At 32.9% G+C, this 16,359-nt stretch overlaps 1 protein-coding gene across 2 annotated transcripts; it reads right to left on the minus strand.

The window, feature by feature from the left end:
* Positions 1-1,567: 1,567 nt before the first annotated feature.
* LOC134680605 (uncharacterized) lies at positions 1,568-16,340 on the minus strand. Of its 2 annotated transcripts, none has more exons than XM_063539724.1 (6): positions 16,217-16,340; positions 14,395-14,467; positions 9,118-10,518; positions 4,583-4,685; positions 2,398-2,467; positions 1,568-1,962 (listed from the first exon to the last, which is right to left on the minus strand). In XM_063539724.1, the coding sequence occupies exons 2-6, from the start codon at positions 14,426-14,428 to the stop codon at positions 1,741-1,743; spliced, it is 1,830 nt and encodes a 609-aa protein (XP_063395794.1). In that variant the 5' UTR covers positions 14,429-14,467; positions 16,217-16,340; the 3' UTR covers positions 1,568-1,740. The 2 variants fall into 2 exon arrangements, with proteins under 2 accessions (XP_063395794.1, XP_063395786.1); XM_063539716.1 differs by lacking the exon at positions 16,217-16,340 and adding an exon at positions 15,901-15,987.
* Positions 16,341-16,359: the final 19 nt, after the last annotated feature.

Here is a 16,359-nt window from a genome sequence, read left to right on the forward strand (position 1 = left end):
GACTGGCAATGATGTAAATATAGGTCCAATATTTCCAATACGGACTGGCAATGATGTAAATATAGGTCCAATATTTCCAATACGGACTGGCAATGATGTAAATATAGGTCCAATATTTCCAATACGGACTGGCAATGATGTAAATATAGGTCCAATATTTCCAATACGGACTGGCAATGATGTAAATATAGGTCCAATATTTCCAATACGGACTGGCAATGATGTAAATATAGGTCCAATATTTCCAATACGGACTGGCAATGATGTGAATATAGGGCCAATATTTCCAATACGGACTGGCAATGATGTAAATATAGGTCCAATATTTCAATACGGACTGGCAATGATGTGAATATAGGGCGTATTGGAAATATTGGACCGGGCTGAAAAGCAATATAGATCATGTGATTTATATGTGATGCCACATGTGGAGCAGGATCTGCTTTCCCTTCCGGAGCACATGAGATCACCCCTAGTTTTTGGTGGGGTTCGTGTTGTTTATTGGTTGGTTTTCTATGTTGTGCCATGTGTACTATTGTTTGCCTGTTTGTCTTTTTCATTTTTAGCCATGGCGTTGTCAGTTTGTTGTAGATTTACGAGTTTGACTGTCCCTTTGGTATTTTTCATCACTCTTTTATATGACCAAAACGTCGTCACCAGTATGCAACATGCCGTTTTTGGTAGTATTAGTGCTGTTTTAATTGTATTATTTATCATTAACCAAACGGAAAGTGGTTGGTCTCGAGACCATATTATAGGCAAACCTTGAATCTATACCAGTGCCAATACAGAAACCGCCAGTTAATGACACTATAATAATAATCATATCAAACATCAATCCGGTATCTTAAAAGGAGAATTAAAAAAGAAGGATGGATTCATTACTTTCACATCTAAGAAGAAGGGGTTCTATGTCTGTGTCATTTTGGTCTCTTGTGGACAGTTGTCTCATTGGCAATCATACCATATCTTCTTTTTTATACTAAAAAGGAAAAAAAATAAACGTCAATTGGTATAAGTATCGAAATGCGCATATCATTTGTAATCACACAAAAGAAAATGACCGACACGATTTTAAAGTGGTGTAAAGTGCAAACAATCTTCAATCAATCAAAACATACACATAAATTGTCAGCTGTTAAATTCGGCGACATAGCCACCGACACGTAAACAATGACCGTTGATTGAAAATTTTATTATTTTTAAAATTATGTTATATATAAAATTTCAAAAGAACACATGTAAAAATACAATTGAATTAAAATATAACTGAATCATTCAATATGCATATATCAACAATCACTGGATGTCTTAAGGATAGTTATCACATATATAATATCCATTCATGAACAACCTATCATACTTTATAAAATCAAATATATATAAATGTATTTACTATTTACAAATATTGCACATATATTATAAAGCTTTTCATATCATTTTCTACACATATATTCCAGCTATTTCAGATTTTTTTTAAATAATTAGTTGGAAGAGCTGCCATTTCAATTTGCTGATTTGACTGAGCAAAAGTTATGCAAATTTACTGGATGGTGACAAGGAGCTTCAAACACAACTACTATCATTCCTTTTTCGAATACAAATTCAGTAAATTGTTCCATATAAACATTTTAAATATCCGGAAATGACGTGAAATTGACAGCAGACGGCGTTATCCAATCAAAACCACTTTTAGTTAACATGTTGAAATGTTTTTCCATGAGATAACTAGTAGAAATATTACAATTCCTCATCTTTTATATTATCAATTTTGTTTTTGTTATCTCCATTTTCTGTGGCTGATTCTAGTAATGTTTGGTTCCTAGATTTGTTAAATGACTCTAACAAACTAAGTGGTTCACTGTCTTTATTTTCTAGTGAAGCTGTGCTCATTCTACCACTTATACGCAATTCGCCTGTCTGCGCAGTATCAAAATACGTTCTGTTGTGCTGTCTCATCTTCTGTAAGAGAATAACAATTTAAAACTGAATAAGGTTTTTAATCGTCTCCAATTTACAAAAAGACAACTTACAAATAAAAACTAAGCAGATGACTAGCCTCGCTGTTTACTTCTCATGAAAATAATTGTATTTTGTAAGTTACGCAAGCCCGTCACTGTTTGTTATATCCTGTTGTGTTTGTCGTTGAGGAAATTGTATGTTCTTTGTTGTTCTACAGCTTGCATGTTGTGTCGACTATTATATTATTTGTTTGTGCGTTTCTCTGTGATGAATGTACATGCATGTGTTTGCAGGTGGTGTTTGTGCTGCATTTCTGTCACGTAATGTTGTAATTTCAGCGAAAAAAAATTTAATGGTCATAAAGCGGAAGATTTGGCTAGGAAACAAATCAAAAGTAGATGATGGGACCAAAATAATTGAAATATACTCTCTTACCGTCCCATCGTTTTTCAACAAATCCTCGTCCATCCCTGGAGGAACTGATAGTTTTCTTTGATAATATCTCCTGTAAAACCACAAAATAAATTTTACCACAAGTTATGAATACTGATATAAGACAAAATTCACCATAGACCTTTAGACTGGCAAACAATCAAGTTCACTCGACACACTTTTCATTTATTTTTCACTTGATTTTTCTTCCTTATCATATACCTCGAAGATTGAAATAGTGACATATTCAAGCGAATCATCCCCACCATTCTGCACATATTATAAAGTGAGGGTAAAAAGTTAACAGTTACCACTTTTATGACGACGGTTGCCGTTTTGAAAGTATTGCAAATATTTTTATGAATTTCTCAATCATCAGACAAGGTATTTTAATATATGGGCGTTTTTCAATAAAAACGTATTTTCTTGTCCCAGCCACTTTAAAAAAAATGTGTTTGATCTTTGCAAGTAATTTTTTGTGCAGTCAGTACATTGAATTAGATGTAACATTGTTAAGCAAAGAAATAGTTTATTTTTTAGAGGGATTGTTAAGATATTGACTCCTGAATGGTCCAAAATAACCAAAATGGCATGTCCCTAGACCGCCTGTTCAACATTCATACTCTAAAATATCGTAAAAAAATGAAGAAATAAATGTTATTTTTACCTTACATAAGTTCTTTAATAATTCAAGAGTATGTTCAGAGCCAACATATTTTAATAAACAGCTTTCAATATAGGACTTTTAATTTCAGAAGGTATGTCCCTCACAAAATGTCCACTACGAAACGAAGTCATTAAAATTTGCCAATAAATAGTTTTATAAAATCAATGTAATTTTTGTTTGCAAGAGATATAAACATTAGGGTCTTACATAAGAAGTGATGCTTTTATAACGGCAATACAATTGTTGGTAAGAAAAATTGAGCACATCAAATGGACCAGAGTGATACCGTATTTTTGTTAATGTCCACTACGAAACGGGTCAAATCTCCTTCAGTATCTGGTTTTAAAATTATGAAAAAAATATCAGAGTACAGCTTAATAAATGCTTTTCATGAATACAATCAGTCTTGTTATTATTGCAATATAGGGATTGTGGGAAAAAAATAAAACATGCGAATACGTCCCCTACGAAACGGTCCCCTACGAAACAAGTATGGGAGAAAAACGTTTTGTAGTGGACACTACCACTACCATGCAGTCTTTTTTTACTCTTTTTTTAATTATATTCGTGCAAAACAAATAACAAGGGTTAGTTTCATATAATTTTTATTATGTTTTTATTAACATATAATATGGTTGTTGTCACCTACGAAACGTTTTGTCCACTACGAAACGGTTTTGTCCACTACGAAACGGTTTTGTCCACTACGAAACGCATCAAAATGTCCACTACGTAACATGAGTTGTACCTTCACATGTGAAGTACTGTCTAATCTTTATCGATAAAAATGGTTTTCCAATTCAGAAAAAAATGATATTTGTCTAGTATTTAAAGTAAACAAGCTGGAATGTCTATAGGAAATATTTAAAATTGCAACAAATATGTGTGTTGAGAAGAAGTTTCGTAGGGGACAAAAGTCCCCTACGAAACAGTACACAAATTATGAAAATAATATCATTTTAAAGAATATTTAAGATTGCACTTTTTGTTTACAAACAGGTCTATAATAGAGGTATTCAAAATAACTCTTGAAATTAAATTTTAGACAAGTTGATTTTCCATTTTTTTTAGGACTGAAAATTACGCTTTTATTGAAAAACGCCCATATACATATCTACGTCATTATAAATGCTTCGATTTCTTACACACATGTGTTTCTGGAATTCCAAGAAACTAATACTCTCGAGGTCAAAAGTTCGTAGGCGAAATCCATAAATGTTGAAGACCATATAAACTAGCAATGACTAAACAAGAATGAAGCCAAAGACGAACTCTTCTAGATTGAGTTGCATTTCATTCAAATATCGTGAAATGAACGAATTTATATGTCATCATTATAGCATGTTTTAAAATCTACCAAATAACAATTTATGCACCAATGTTTCCTTCTATTGTTTTTTTTTACCAAAACGACAGGAAATAATATTTCCTGAGTGATGCTTCTTTTGTAAACTGGTAAGAAATAAAAATGTAGTAATTTCACATGGGTTCTCGACACATGAAACGATAAGTTAGACTTACCTCCGTCTTATGATATACAGAACAATTAATGTTATTAAAAGTACTATGATCAGTGCAAGTACTACCACGGCGATTTTGTATCCATTAACTGTCTCGTTTAGATCTGCAAAGAAAAAATTGAGTAAGACTATAATGGTATAGTTAGTTGAGCAAAATACAGTCGACTCAGTGCAAGCTGTTTGTTAAAGTCCAAGCAGCAAATATTACACAAGCATCCAGGACTAGAACAAGTTTGATCATATAAATTCTGAAGAGAAAAAACAAAGATTTGATCACCCCATTAAATTCAATGTGGTCACAATGATGTAGTTGTGAATAAGTATTTAGCACACACTGTTTAACTCCCGTTTAAAATGAGGATGTAAAATCCATTGTCTTAAAAAGTTTTCTACAAAAACAGATATTAATCTTGCATAACTTAATTAAGAGATATAAAACTCCACTACAGATACGTGCTCAACGAACGGTTACGATCGCAAGAACGGACCAACAGAATTTTACCGTAAAAAAAAATAAAAAAATAAAAAGGCAGGAATAATCACCAGGTGGAGTTTACAGTGTGAATTTGAAATATCAGAATCTAGAAAGGGATAATAATTTCTGATGGTATTTGATTCATTTTAGGTCGATTACTTCCTACAGTAGTCTCAGGTTTTTCTTAGTTTAATTACAGAAGTTTTGATAATTCAATGCAAAACCAATGCAACAAAAAGTTTTATTAGTTTTTATCAAATGAATTTAGGCGGCTATTTACTGAATGCAGCCATAACCAGTGATTTATAGAAAAACATGAACAAGCATTCCATGAAAGGGGTGCATTTAGTTCCCATCGGAATGCCTACTATCGACCGATAATTTCCGAAACGTGCATGTAAAGAAGCTGTCAATGCGAAAATAACAGTTTCAACAGGAAGAATATTTGTAGAATATTTACTAGAAGCTGAGATGGAACAACATTTGACGGGGTGTTTATATTGTTTAGGAAGGCTGACATTACAGGGACCTTAAATTTTGAATTAAAGACACCTCCGCGTCGCTAGGTAAACTCAATTTGCGACAGTAAAATCTACGTTTTACGAAGGCCAAGCTTAAAATACAATACAGTTATCTCCTAATTTCTGTATAAAATTTAACATATATGAACGAACGCTTACTCGCACTTCGATTAATGCCTTTTAACCAAAACAAATTTATAAAAAGAACGACTTAATGTTATACTGCAATAGAGATAAATTACATATTTATACCATTTTATATAAACATAGTGGCGTGAAAGTTAATAATGGCCACTTTTCTGTAGATATTAATTAAAAGTGAGAAGGTATGAAAACATATTGTAAATACATAATTTATCTTAACACGTGCAGAAAGTCTGTTTCAATGCTTGATTGCAACAAATGATAACTTGAAATTAACTTTATGAAATATTTTTTTTTATCTTTTTCTTTTCCTATTATTCACAGTTAATTCTCATTACCTACCGCGTATACTTATATCTTGAATTCGGTCCAATTTGTGCCCGAATCACAAACTTTAAACATTGTTGATGAGGCCGACGCCGACATCGGAAACAACATTGCTATAAAAAGTTTCGTCACTGGCGAGGCAACAAATGCATTGAAAATGAATGATTATTTCAAAAATATCAAAGCTTAAAGTGTGAGACATCGACTGGAACACTGTCTGAACTGTGACCAGTGTCTTAGCATCTAGTCGTTAGATAAAATTAAGAATGGAAATGGGGAATATATCAAAGAGACAACAACCCGACCATTGAAAAAACAACAGCAGAAGAATATGTTTAGTCGACTTGCTCTTTTCTCGCTGTCTTATACTCGGACTATAACACAGTAAACATGATGTATAGGGGCTCAAACGTATAGAATATACCTAAAATTCATCTTTATTTCAATAATATGTATATATATATCAATAATATGGATGCAGTTATTACTTGTGAAAGCCATTCAGCGTTTTGTTTATTGTATTGCAACAACTACAATATATTCAGCGCTGGATAGCTTTTTTGACTACTACATAATAGTTCCAATCATTCTTTAGACCGTTGTGCAGAAAAAGACACAGTTCACAACAAAATGCACATATAATTTATTACAACAATACTAAAATAAAGGGGAAAATGCAATAACAATAAAATAAAAACATCATCAATAATTATTTGTTATCAGCAACCAGATGTAAAATGGCGACAAATCGTACAAAAAAATATGAAAGTCATTAAACTAAACATCGATCGAATCAGTCACGTTCTTTAAACTTGAGTGATACAAATTTACACTAGCAATAAAACGAAGGAGAAAGCTTTTTGACTGATTAGAGTACCATCAACATGATATATTTTAAGCACCAATCCGCGAATTTACAACAGCAATGTAAAATCTGTTGTACTGTAGGGTTCAGAAACTTGGCGTGTTTTAGTTAGTGACCTTCAAAAAGTTGATGCATTCAATACAAGCTGCCTAAGAAAGATCAGCAGAATATTCTGGCAAAAAAAAAATCAGCAACAAGAGCCTTTTGGAGAAATATTATGCTAAGAACATTAATACAGCATTACAGCAAAAATCAAACAACGAAGATTTAGATGGTTAGGCCATGTACTGAGAATGCTACAACACCACACACTTAAACAGCTCTATATTGGACACCACCAGGAAAAAAGAAACCAAGAAGACCAAGAATAACCTATCGAAGAACTGTAGCAGAGAATTGATTGGAACTAAAGGGTTACACCTGGGTTCAAGCCCAGTACATGGCTAAGGACAGAGAGAGATGTAGGCAATATGGTGGTATGGCCTTATGTCCCACTGGGGATGAAGAGGATGTATAAATACATTACTATAAAATCGAGATATTCATGTAATTTAAATATGCAATTATTGTTTACAATAAAAAGGTACTGACAGTTCTATTTCAATTCAAGACTATTACTTAGAATAAGATGTGATATATGATTGCCAACTCTCCACAAGAGACAAAATGACATAGAAAAGTCACCGTACAGCCTTCAGCAATGATCAAACCCTTTCAAACAGTCAGATATAATAAGATCCGAATTGACTAATGTAAAACAATGCAAACGAGAAAACTAATTTGGCCTCACATTTAGTAGTAGCTATTGGTAACTGTCTGTCAACTTTGTTTTTCGTTTATTGTTTTGTCATGTCAGGACCTTTTATACGTATAAGATGAAAATGTACATGACAATACGGTATGGTTTCTGTATATTGTTGAAGGCTTCACGGTGTCCGATAGTTGCTTACATCCACATCATTTGAACTCTGGTTGATAGTTGTCTTAATTGCAATCATACTTCATTCCCTGCCGGAGCACATGAGATCACCCCTAGTTTTTGGTGGGGTTCGTGTTGTGTTTTTTCTTTAGTTTTCTATGTTGTGTCTTGTGTTTTATTGTTTGTCTGTTTGTCTTTTCATGTTTAGCCATGGCGTTGTCAGTTTATTTTTGATGTATGAGTTTGACTGTCCATCTGGTATCTTTCGTCACCTTCTTAATATATAAAACCTGAATCAATCGTTATGTGTCTGTTCCAAACCAGTGCTAGTGACTGTATTACAATTATTTTTCGTTTATTGTTTTGTAATAAATCGGGCCATATCTTTTGGCGTTTGAATGTTTTCGCATTTTGACATGTCTTGTTTTTTTTTTGGTAGCGGACTTTACGGTATGGGTTTGATCATTTTTGAATGCAACTCTTGTGGATAGCTGTTTTGTTGGCTATCATACCATCATTGTGTCTTTTGTTCTAATCTTTTCAATCTGAATGTATGAAAAATACCATATGATTTTTGTATGTGCCATACACTTGATGATTTTGAACATAAAAGATTAAAGATGGCACAGGTGTAGACTTCAGGTTTGAAATTTCAATTGTTATAGCTGTACTCGGCAAAACCTTTTGAAATTTTAGGCCCTCAATACTCTTCAACTTTTCTTTTTTTTTGCCTTTTACATGTTGTTTTTTAAGCCTATTTTGTATAGTTTCGAAAACTATTTATAGTACACTTTATACTATTTAAATTTATCTATTTATTATCATATTTTCAGTAATTTGAACACTTAGAATTATCCGTATTGAGTGAAGAACATTTGATTGACACTTGTTTCTTTAGATTTTTTTTAGGAGTCGGTTCAAGACCTTGACGTTTCAATATCTTACATGAAATGTACTTCATTGAAACGTCCCTGTAATACTGAATAGAGGTGTTGGTAGAATACCGAAAGTTAATTCACTCTTAATTCATTTATTATCCTTAAAAAATCATAACCAGGTAGATGTCATTTCACTAAGTTAAGATACGGTTTAAACCTTTAAATCGCTTTAAATGTATTTAATTTCACAGGTAGTATACAATCTATTCTATGTGGACTACATAATTATTTAAACATAACATATTTGACATTTACAAATGTTTACACACATCACAAGACCATGAATTAAAACAAACCTCGTAATACACCTTTTTATAGTCATTTTGTACACAAATTAATACGCTTACCGTCTATTTGTGTCTGTAGTTCTGCTGGTCGAAAATCCTCCGCGGTTGCGGTAGATGAAGGCATCTTACTGAATGCGGAAGTAACACCTGTATCATGAGGCGTGGTTGGGACGATCGAGCCCACAGATGAGGAAATAGTCCTTTTTATTCCATCGATATCTGATCGTATAATTGTACTTGAAAATGTATATGATTGTTCACTCGTGTGGATAAATGTTTCATATGAAGATGTCCCCAAATTGTTTTTCAGTGTTGAAATTACAGGTGAATCGTAAGTACTCGAAAAGGAAGATAAAACTAAGTCAGATTTCGGTGTTATCTGATCCGATTGTATTCCATTTAAAGTTGAACTATAAATTTCACTTGACGAATAAGCTATAGCTGTTGTTTTATCCATTACAAGTGACGAACTTGCATTAAGTCCTATTTTATCCATGCTAGTCGCAATTAATGTGGACAGAGGCGATGAGCTTAGCCGTCCATCCGAACTTGAACTTGACAAGACGTTGGTAGTTTTCAATGTAAAAGTTCCCGCTGAATTAAATGATTGATTAGACGTTAATTGTGTTGATAAGACACTGTCGGTATACGAACTACTAATTTTAGAAACACTACTTGCCAGGTCAGGTGTGTTAAAGGAATAATTACTTAATGCAGACATTTCCGCCATACTCGTGGTTAATAAATGAAAGTTTAAAGGTGTTGAAATATCTTCACTGCTATAAGTACTTCCTTTACCAAAAATCTTCGTTATCTCTATGTCATATGTTGATTCAGGTCGAGTTGACAGAACTGTCTCTGTGATTGTAGGTACAGACAGAAAGTTCTCGTCAGCGTTTGTCGGCAAGCTAAGCGACGAGTTTGTCTGTATAAAGTCAAGTTGAGAATATGTTTTATACACACTACTGAAAAATTCGCTGCTTATGTTGTCCGTGTTATTTACGAATTCCAACAATGTTGATTCAAATTTTGCGGTACTACTTGTAATAAAAGTTAATTCAGTTTGAACTATGGACTCGCTTGTCTCTACCGAAAGTTGATCACTAGCAATACTTTTTATCGATTCTGCTATACTTGTCTTTTCACTGTCTGTTAGAAATATATCGAGCGTAGCAGATGCCAGCAATGTAGAAACATAAGAAGTAGACACAAATGGCACAACGGAAGTCAATGTTGTATTAGCATCTACAATACTGGACGATGTCACATTTATACCAGGTGAAAATATCTGTGTTTTCAAAGTTGAAAAGTCAGTACTTAAAATAGATTGTGTCTGATATGCAATTGGGCTATTATTAAATGATAAATCTGCCATTGTTTGTTCTGTTGGTGTAGGAACAATACCTGCGCTGCTAGGGAGTATATCTGTTTGTGTACATACTTCCATCTCATGTACAACAACTGAAAAGATAAGTTAAGGTTTATTTAAATTTGAAAATCAAAACAAATACAAAGTCATCTAGCTATATGCACCAAGGTCATAGAACCTTCAAGGAAGTTTTCATTTCATTAAATAAAAATTGAGAGTTTAAAATACGTTCTAGTATTAAATATTATATTTTTGCAATATGTTATTTGCACATAACACTGCCAAACGAAAAATAAGGAACTATAGAATTTGGAAATCCGTATTTAAAAAAATATAATTAACCACAAATGTTATATATAGATAAATCACAAGTATCAACAACGATTTTTATCTAATCGACAACAAGACAAATAACAATAAGAAGATTTAGTATGCGGAAGCAATAATATGAATGGTACAAGTCAGTGGGTATATATTATAACACACGCTTAGTATATATATAATATTGTAAGTATGAAAGAAAAAGAACATAATGCTAATTTTTATTAAAAATGATTTTTTGGCAAACTAGGCGGTACTATGGAAAGCGGCATAACTCTTTGTTCTTATTTGGTAGAAACGCAAATACCAAGTTATTCCTTCCCCTGATCATGTTATATGATCTCAGAAGGCGCTTCAGTTGCAGTTAGAAGTGGCAGGAAAATTTTGGAACTAAAAATTATACCCACCATCCCTCCCTGGATAGCTAATTCGGATTTTTTCATTATGTTTGAACCAATTTAAATTGAAATATTTTAATTTTGTTTAATAATGGGTATTGTGTATTCATGTTTTATTTGGTTAAACAATATGTCAGTGTTTATATTCGAATGTAACCCATCTCTGATGGGCGAATGTAACCCCATCTTTGATGGGATGGGTCAATAAGGTTTTGTCATTATAACCATATATGTTGTTTATAAATATGATTTATTGATTTCATTATACATGTTTTTCATTGTGTTGCTTCTTCGTCATTTTAATAATAAATGACAGTTTTCAATTCTTAAATATTTGTTTGTTTGTCATTCTTTCATCCCATCAAACAGAGCAAGCCTGTGTTGACAAAAAACACAATCTGGTAATTTCCCTGACACGTATTGGGTTCCTTGTGATATTAGCATAAGACTGTGTAATTTCAAAGTTTTGGATTTAAAAAATGAGGACAGACGATTGTTGTGTTTTGGTAGAATTGGGGAAACTTGTCATAACTTTGCATGACGATCTATCTGCTCCTCTGAATTTTGAATACTTTATACTATATTCTTTTTTCGGACATCACATGAAATAATCAGAACTCTGCTTAAGGTGGCTATTGTAAATAAAGTGCCTATGATTTCCAAAAGGGCGTCTACACAGAGTATGGTGTAATGTTTGATCTTGCAATGCTACCGATATGGACCTTTCATCTACAGTAAGGATGACAATACTCTTGCAAGAGTGGGCATTGGTTCCGGTCTTGCTGCATATAAACAGCTATGATGTACATTAGGCGCAGATCGAGGATTCATTAAAGGGAATGCTAATAGGCTTTCCATGGAGCTGGAGTTACAGCTAACTTCTCCAGTTACACCAATTTGTATGTCATTTAAAAAAAAATGAAGAAAAGGATATATCTAACTTTACTGATATAACCTTTTTGGGCTTAATCAATGTATGCAGTCATCTTAAATGAAATATCGACTATTTTCAGTTTATAACTCCGGTATTTTATGCCTATGTGTCATTGGTTGTTGTATCTTTCATCAGTCTAGTGATTATTAAATACGGATACGAATATACGAATATAAAAAGGAGTCTGTAAAACTTAAGTTGAGACAGTAAATTAAAAAAAAAAGGAAAAGTTTTGCGCCAATCGCATGCCTTTTTCGCCACGACTTATTTGAGCCAACCCCAAGTCCTGTTTTCTTGACTGAATTTCAAAATATTTGATATCATTTGTGTTAAAAAGAAAAGTTAACGATTTCGTCAATCTATTCAAAAATACTGACTTCCCTGTTCCTCTTACTGCTTGCAACTGTTCTTGTAAATGTCATTTTAAGTAATTTAATAGCACATTTTAAAAAAAGTATGCAAATAAAACATAAACCCCTTTACAGACAACATTATAAAATTTGTAACTTGAGACATGAACATACTCATAATCTCTACGGCTGCATAATTCTGGTATTTTTCATCGGTAAATGTTTCCTTGTATGAGTTTTGCCTGCATCTTGCTGATTTTGCATAAGTACTGCGCATTTTAATGTAGTTTTTTTTATATAGCTTTAGATACATGATTTTTTATAAGTTGTAATTTGCTTTGAACTAGAGTAGTTATTAGATATAGCGAGTACTTCATATCTTTACTTAGTGTCTTTTTGTTGTGGGTATGTATATGTACCCTGTCACTCCCACTTCTTATTATCTCTGTATATGAATACGACGAATTGAAGTGTTCTGGGTCGATTATTGATATTGCTTGACCGTCCTACGGTTGACGGAGTTTCAATAATTTTACTAGTATCAACATAATAAGTCAAGACCTTTTGAACTAATTTTTATAGTTTGTTCTAATGTTATACTGTTACACCACTGTGCTTGGTTAGGGGAAGGTTTGCATACAGCATGCATGTTTATTTATGTAAATTCTGTATGTGCCAGTCCCAAGTTAGGAGCCGGCAATTCAGGGGTCGAAGTTTGATGCAATATATCTGTTTTTCGATTATTGTTTTGTGCACGCATCATACTGTTATTTTTTTTTCATTAAAGAGAAGACAAATGCTATAACAAATTATTTTATAAATCCATCTTTACGAAGTGATGTCTGACGGAGAATAGTGTCACATTGGCAAAATATCACCTCTTCTTATTTTTAGAATAACTTGTTTTGTTTTTACCTTCATAAAAAAGTAAACTTGGTTATCTCTCCTTATGTATAAAATAAAGATTCTTTAAAAGATCAAATATTCTTTTATATAACATGTAATAAAAAGTTCGATAATAAAGCATCTATACCCATAATTTAATCTGTGATTGATGTCTTTAACATTTTCTACTCTTTTGTAGTACCTTAGTTGAAACATGGAATTTTGGGTTAAAATAGAAGCGTGAGGCCTATTCGTGTTATCTCTTAATTTATAAACCACTTAAATATGATCATGAAAATATTATATTAGCAATATTTTATTGCAGTGATTTGATAGAGAGAAAACATATATTAATACATTGTACGCACACAAGTATAGCGTACTTTTGTAAAATTGAGAATAGAGACGGGGAATGTGCCAAAGAGACAAAATCCCGACCAAAAAAGCAGATAACAGCCGATCTAAGACCACCAATGGGTCTTCAATGCAGCGATACAAATCTGCACCCGGAGGATAGCATCAGCTGGTCCTTTTATAAAAATGTGTACTAGTTGAGTTAAAATGGATAACACACTAAAATCCAAAACATGTAAATAAACAAAATTAAAAACATGCACATACAAGACTCACAAAAGCCAGAGGCTCCTGACTTTGGGACAGGCGCAAACATGCAACGGGGTTAAAAATGTTTTGTGAGATCTCAAACCTCCCCCTATACACCTTAGTTGAATACAGAAACTCCGAGTCCGATGTCAGAATAGGTTGCAAAAAAACAACTAATCAATATAACAAAGATACACAAATTAACAAAGGACTAATAGCAGTTACTGATATGCCAGCTCCAAACCCCAATTAAGAAATATGTGTCAATGGTGGCTATATAGGATTGAGCAAATTTGAAAGTTACTCGATCGTTTTTCTTTACGCATATTGCCTTTTTAAATAAATAACCTCCCGAAATACCTTATATTTTTACTACCCATACACTTGTTACCTCAATTCTAGATATGACAGTCTATATAGATGAAAAGAATGGGTACGAGGCGAGTCTCATGAGCTTACTATTATTTTCCTACCTACCACAAAGAAATAAAATCCACCAGCTGGCTTTCATTTTTACATGTATACTAGTCCATCATAAAGAGAAGTATGCCTACAATAAAAAATATGATAACTACACGTTTCAACAGCAGATAAATAGATAATAAAACAATAAAAAGTATATCATCGTATCTTTATGAAATCCTACCTTTAAGTTAAGGTATAATTGTACAGGAACAGGAAACAAATCACTTCTTCATTGTACAGAACATAGTTCATCTACACCAACTTTTCTACTTATGTAGACTTTGTCCTTGCTCAGAGGCGGATTAAGGGGGGGGGGGGGCGGGGCAGGCCCCCCTTTTTGGGAAAAAAAATGGTTGCTTATATAGGGAATCACTAAAGCGTGACTGGAGTGGGCTCCCTCTTAGGTCAGTCAGTTGGCCCCCACTTATGAAAATTTCCGGATCAATCACTGTTGCTTTCACGGACATTTTGGTAGTGCATATTATAAGAACTATAAGTTGAATGCAAATCGCTTATATCTTTTATTGCTTATTGCTCTACTCAATGTACTGACACCTGACTGACTGTTGACCGCTACTCTAGATGTCTTTTTTTTGTGACCTTGTAATGCTGTCTAATTGACATTTACCTCAATTATTCTAATAGTCATACAATTAAATGAAAACAGTAAATTATATAAAACAGACAACCGAATCACTTCAGTGTCATTAGAATACGACGATAAAGACGAACCAAATTTTAAAAGTGTTGTTTTCGTTTGTCATCAATTAAAACCTACGTAAAGAATGTGAAGATAGAATCATTTTCAAAACAGTGTGGTCCTGGCCATTGATTGACGACCTAAATTATCCCTTTGACTGGGACAGATTAGGTGAACGTTTGTCGGTAACAATCACTGCTCACTATGTACTTGTTAAAGACACTGAATCTGTGGGGTCACCAAAGGTTCTCAACACCTAAATAAAGCAATTCGAAAAACGAATCCGGAATAATACGATGTGTTGATTTATATCAATAATATTAATCAAAACATAAAGGCTATTCCTGAATAATTTTTCGAATTATTTTATTATTAAAGGCGTTAAGAACCTTTGGTGACCCCACAGTTTAAATTCTATAATTAGTAAGAAGTGAGCAATGGTCGTTACAGACAAACGTTCACCTAATCTGTCCCAGTCAATGGGATAATTTAGGTCGTCAATGAATGGCCAGGACCACACTGTTTTGAATATGATTCTATCTACGGAACAGTCTGAAATGAATAAAAAAAATACCTACGAAAAACGACAGAAACTTGACAAAGTAAATAAAGAATATAACATAGAAAACATAGGATGGAATGACACGACCCCACCCTTCACAATTTTTGTAGCTAATAACTATGCATGATAAAGAAAGCATTTAAGACATTTATATTTTCTTTAATAGGTGTCGGTAGTAGTATATATAATACACAATAAACTAACGCAAATCAAGTAGTTTAAAATTAAAGCTCGAACTAAAATGTTTCACACTGACCTTAAAGTAATTGCGCACATTCCATCAGCTGCAATATTTACTTAAGTTTTCCCCTGATAAGTAACAATATATATCGAAGTTTCCTTTTTTGTGGTTTCTTCACTTCCGCGTGTAAAATTTTACATATATATATAATACATCATTATTTTTCATTCAATTTTCTTTAGTTTTCCACGTTTTATTTCTGAATTTATAAATTGATATTTGGTCGCTTATTTTTCTTCCGTTTATATATATAACAGCATTGTATTATGATCATATATTTTGACAATCTTGAAAGACCTACTTATCATTAATAAAAAAATCACATACTTACGGATTAGTTTTGCTTATATCATGATCTTTTTGATGTCGAAGTTTATGATGGACTTCATCACATGGCCAAATTTTCACTAAAAGGAAGTGAAAATATCTGTATACTAAAGTTTTGTGTAAAATAAAAAGATGTTTGCACCAGCG

This window comes from Mytilus trossulus, chromosome 1 (assembly GCF_036588685.1).
Source record: "Mytilus trossulus isolate FHL-02 chromosome 1, PNRI_Mtr1.1.1.hap1, whole genome shotgun sequence".
Lineage (NCBI taxonomy): Eukaryota > Metazoa > Mollusca > Bivalvia > Mytilida > Mytilidae > Mytilus > Mytilus trossulus.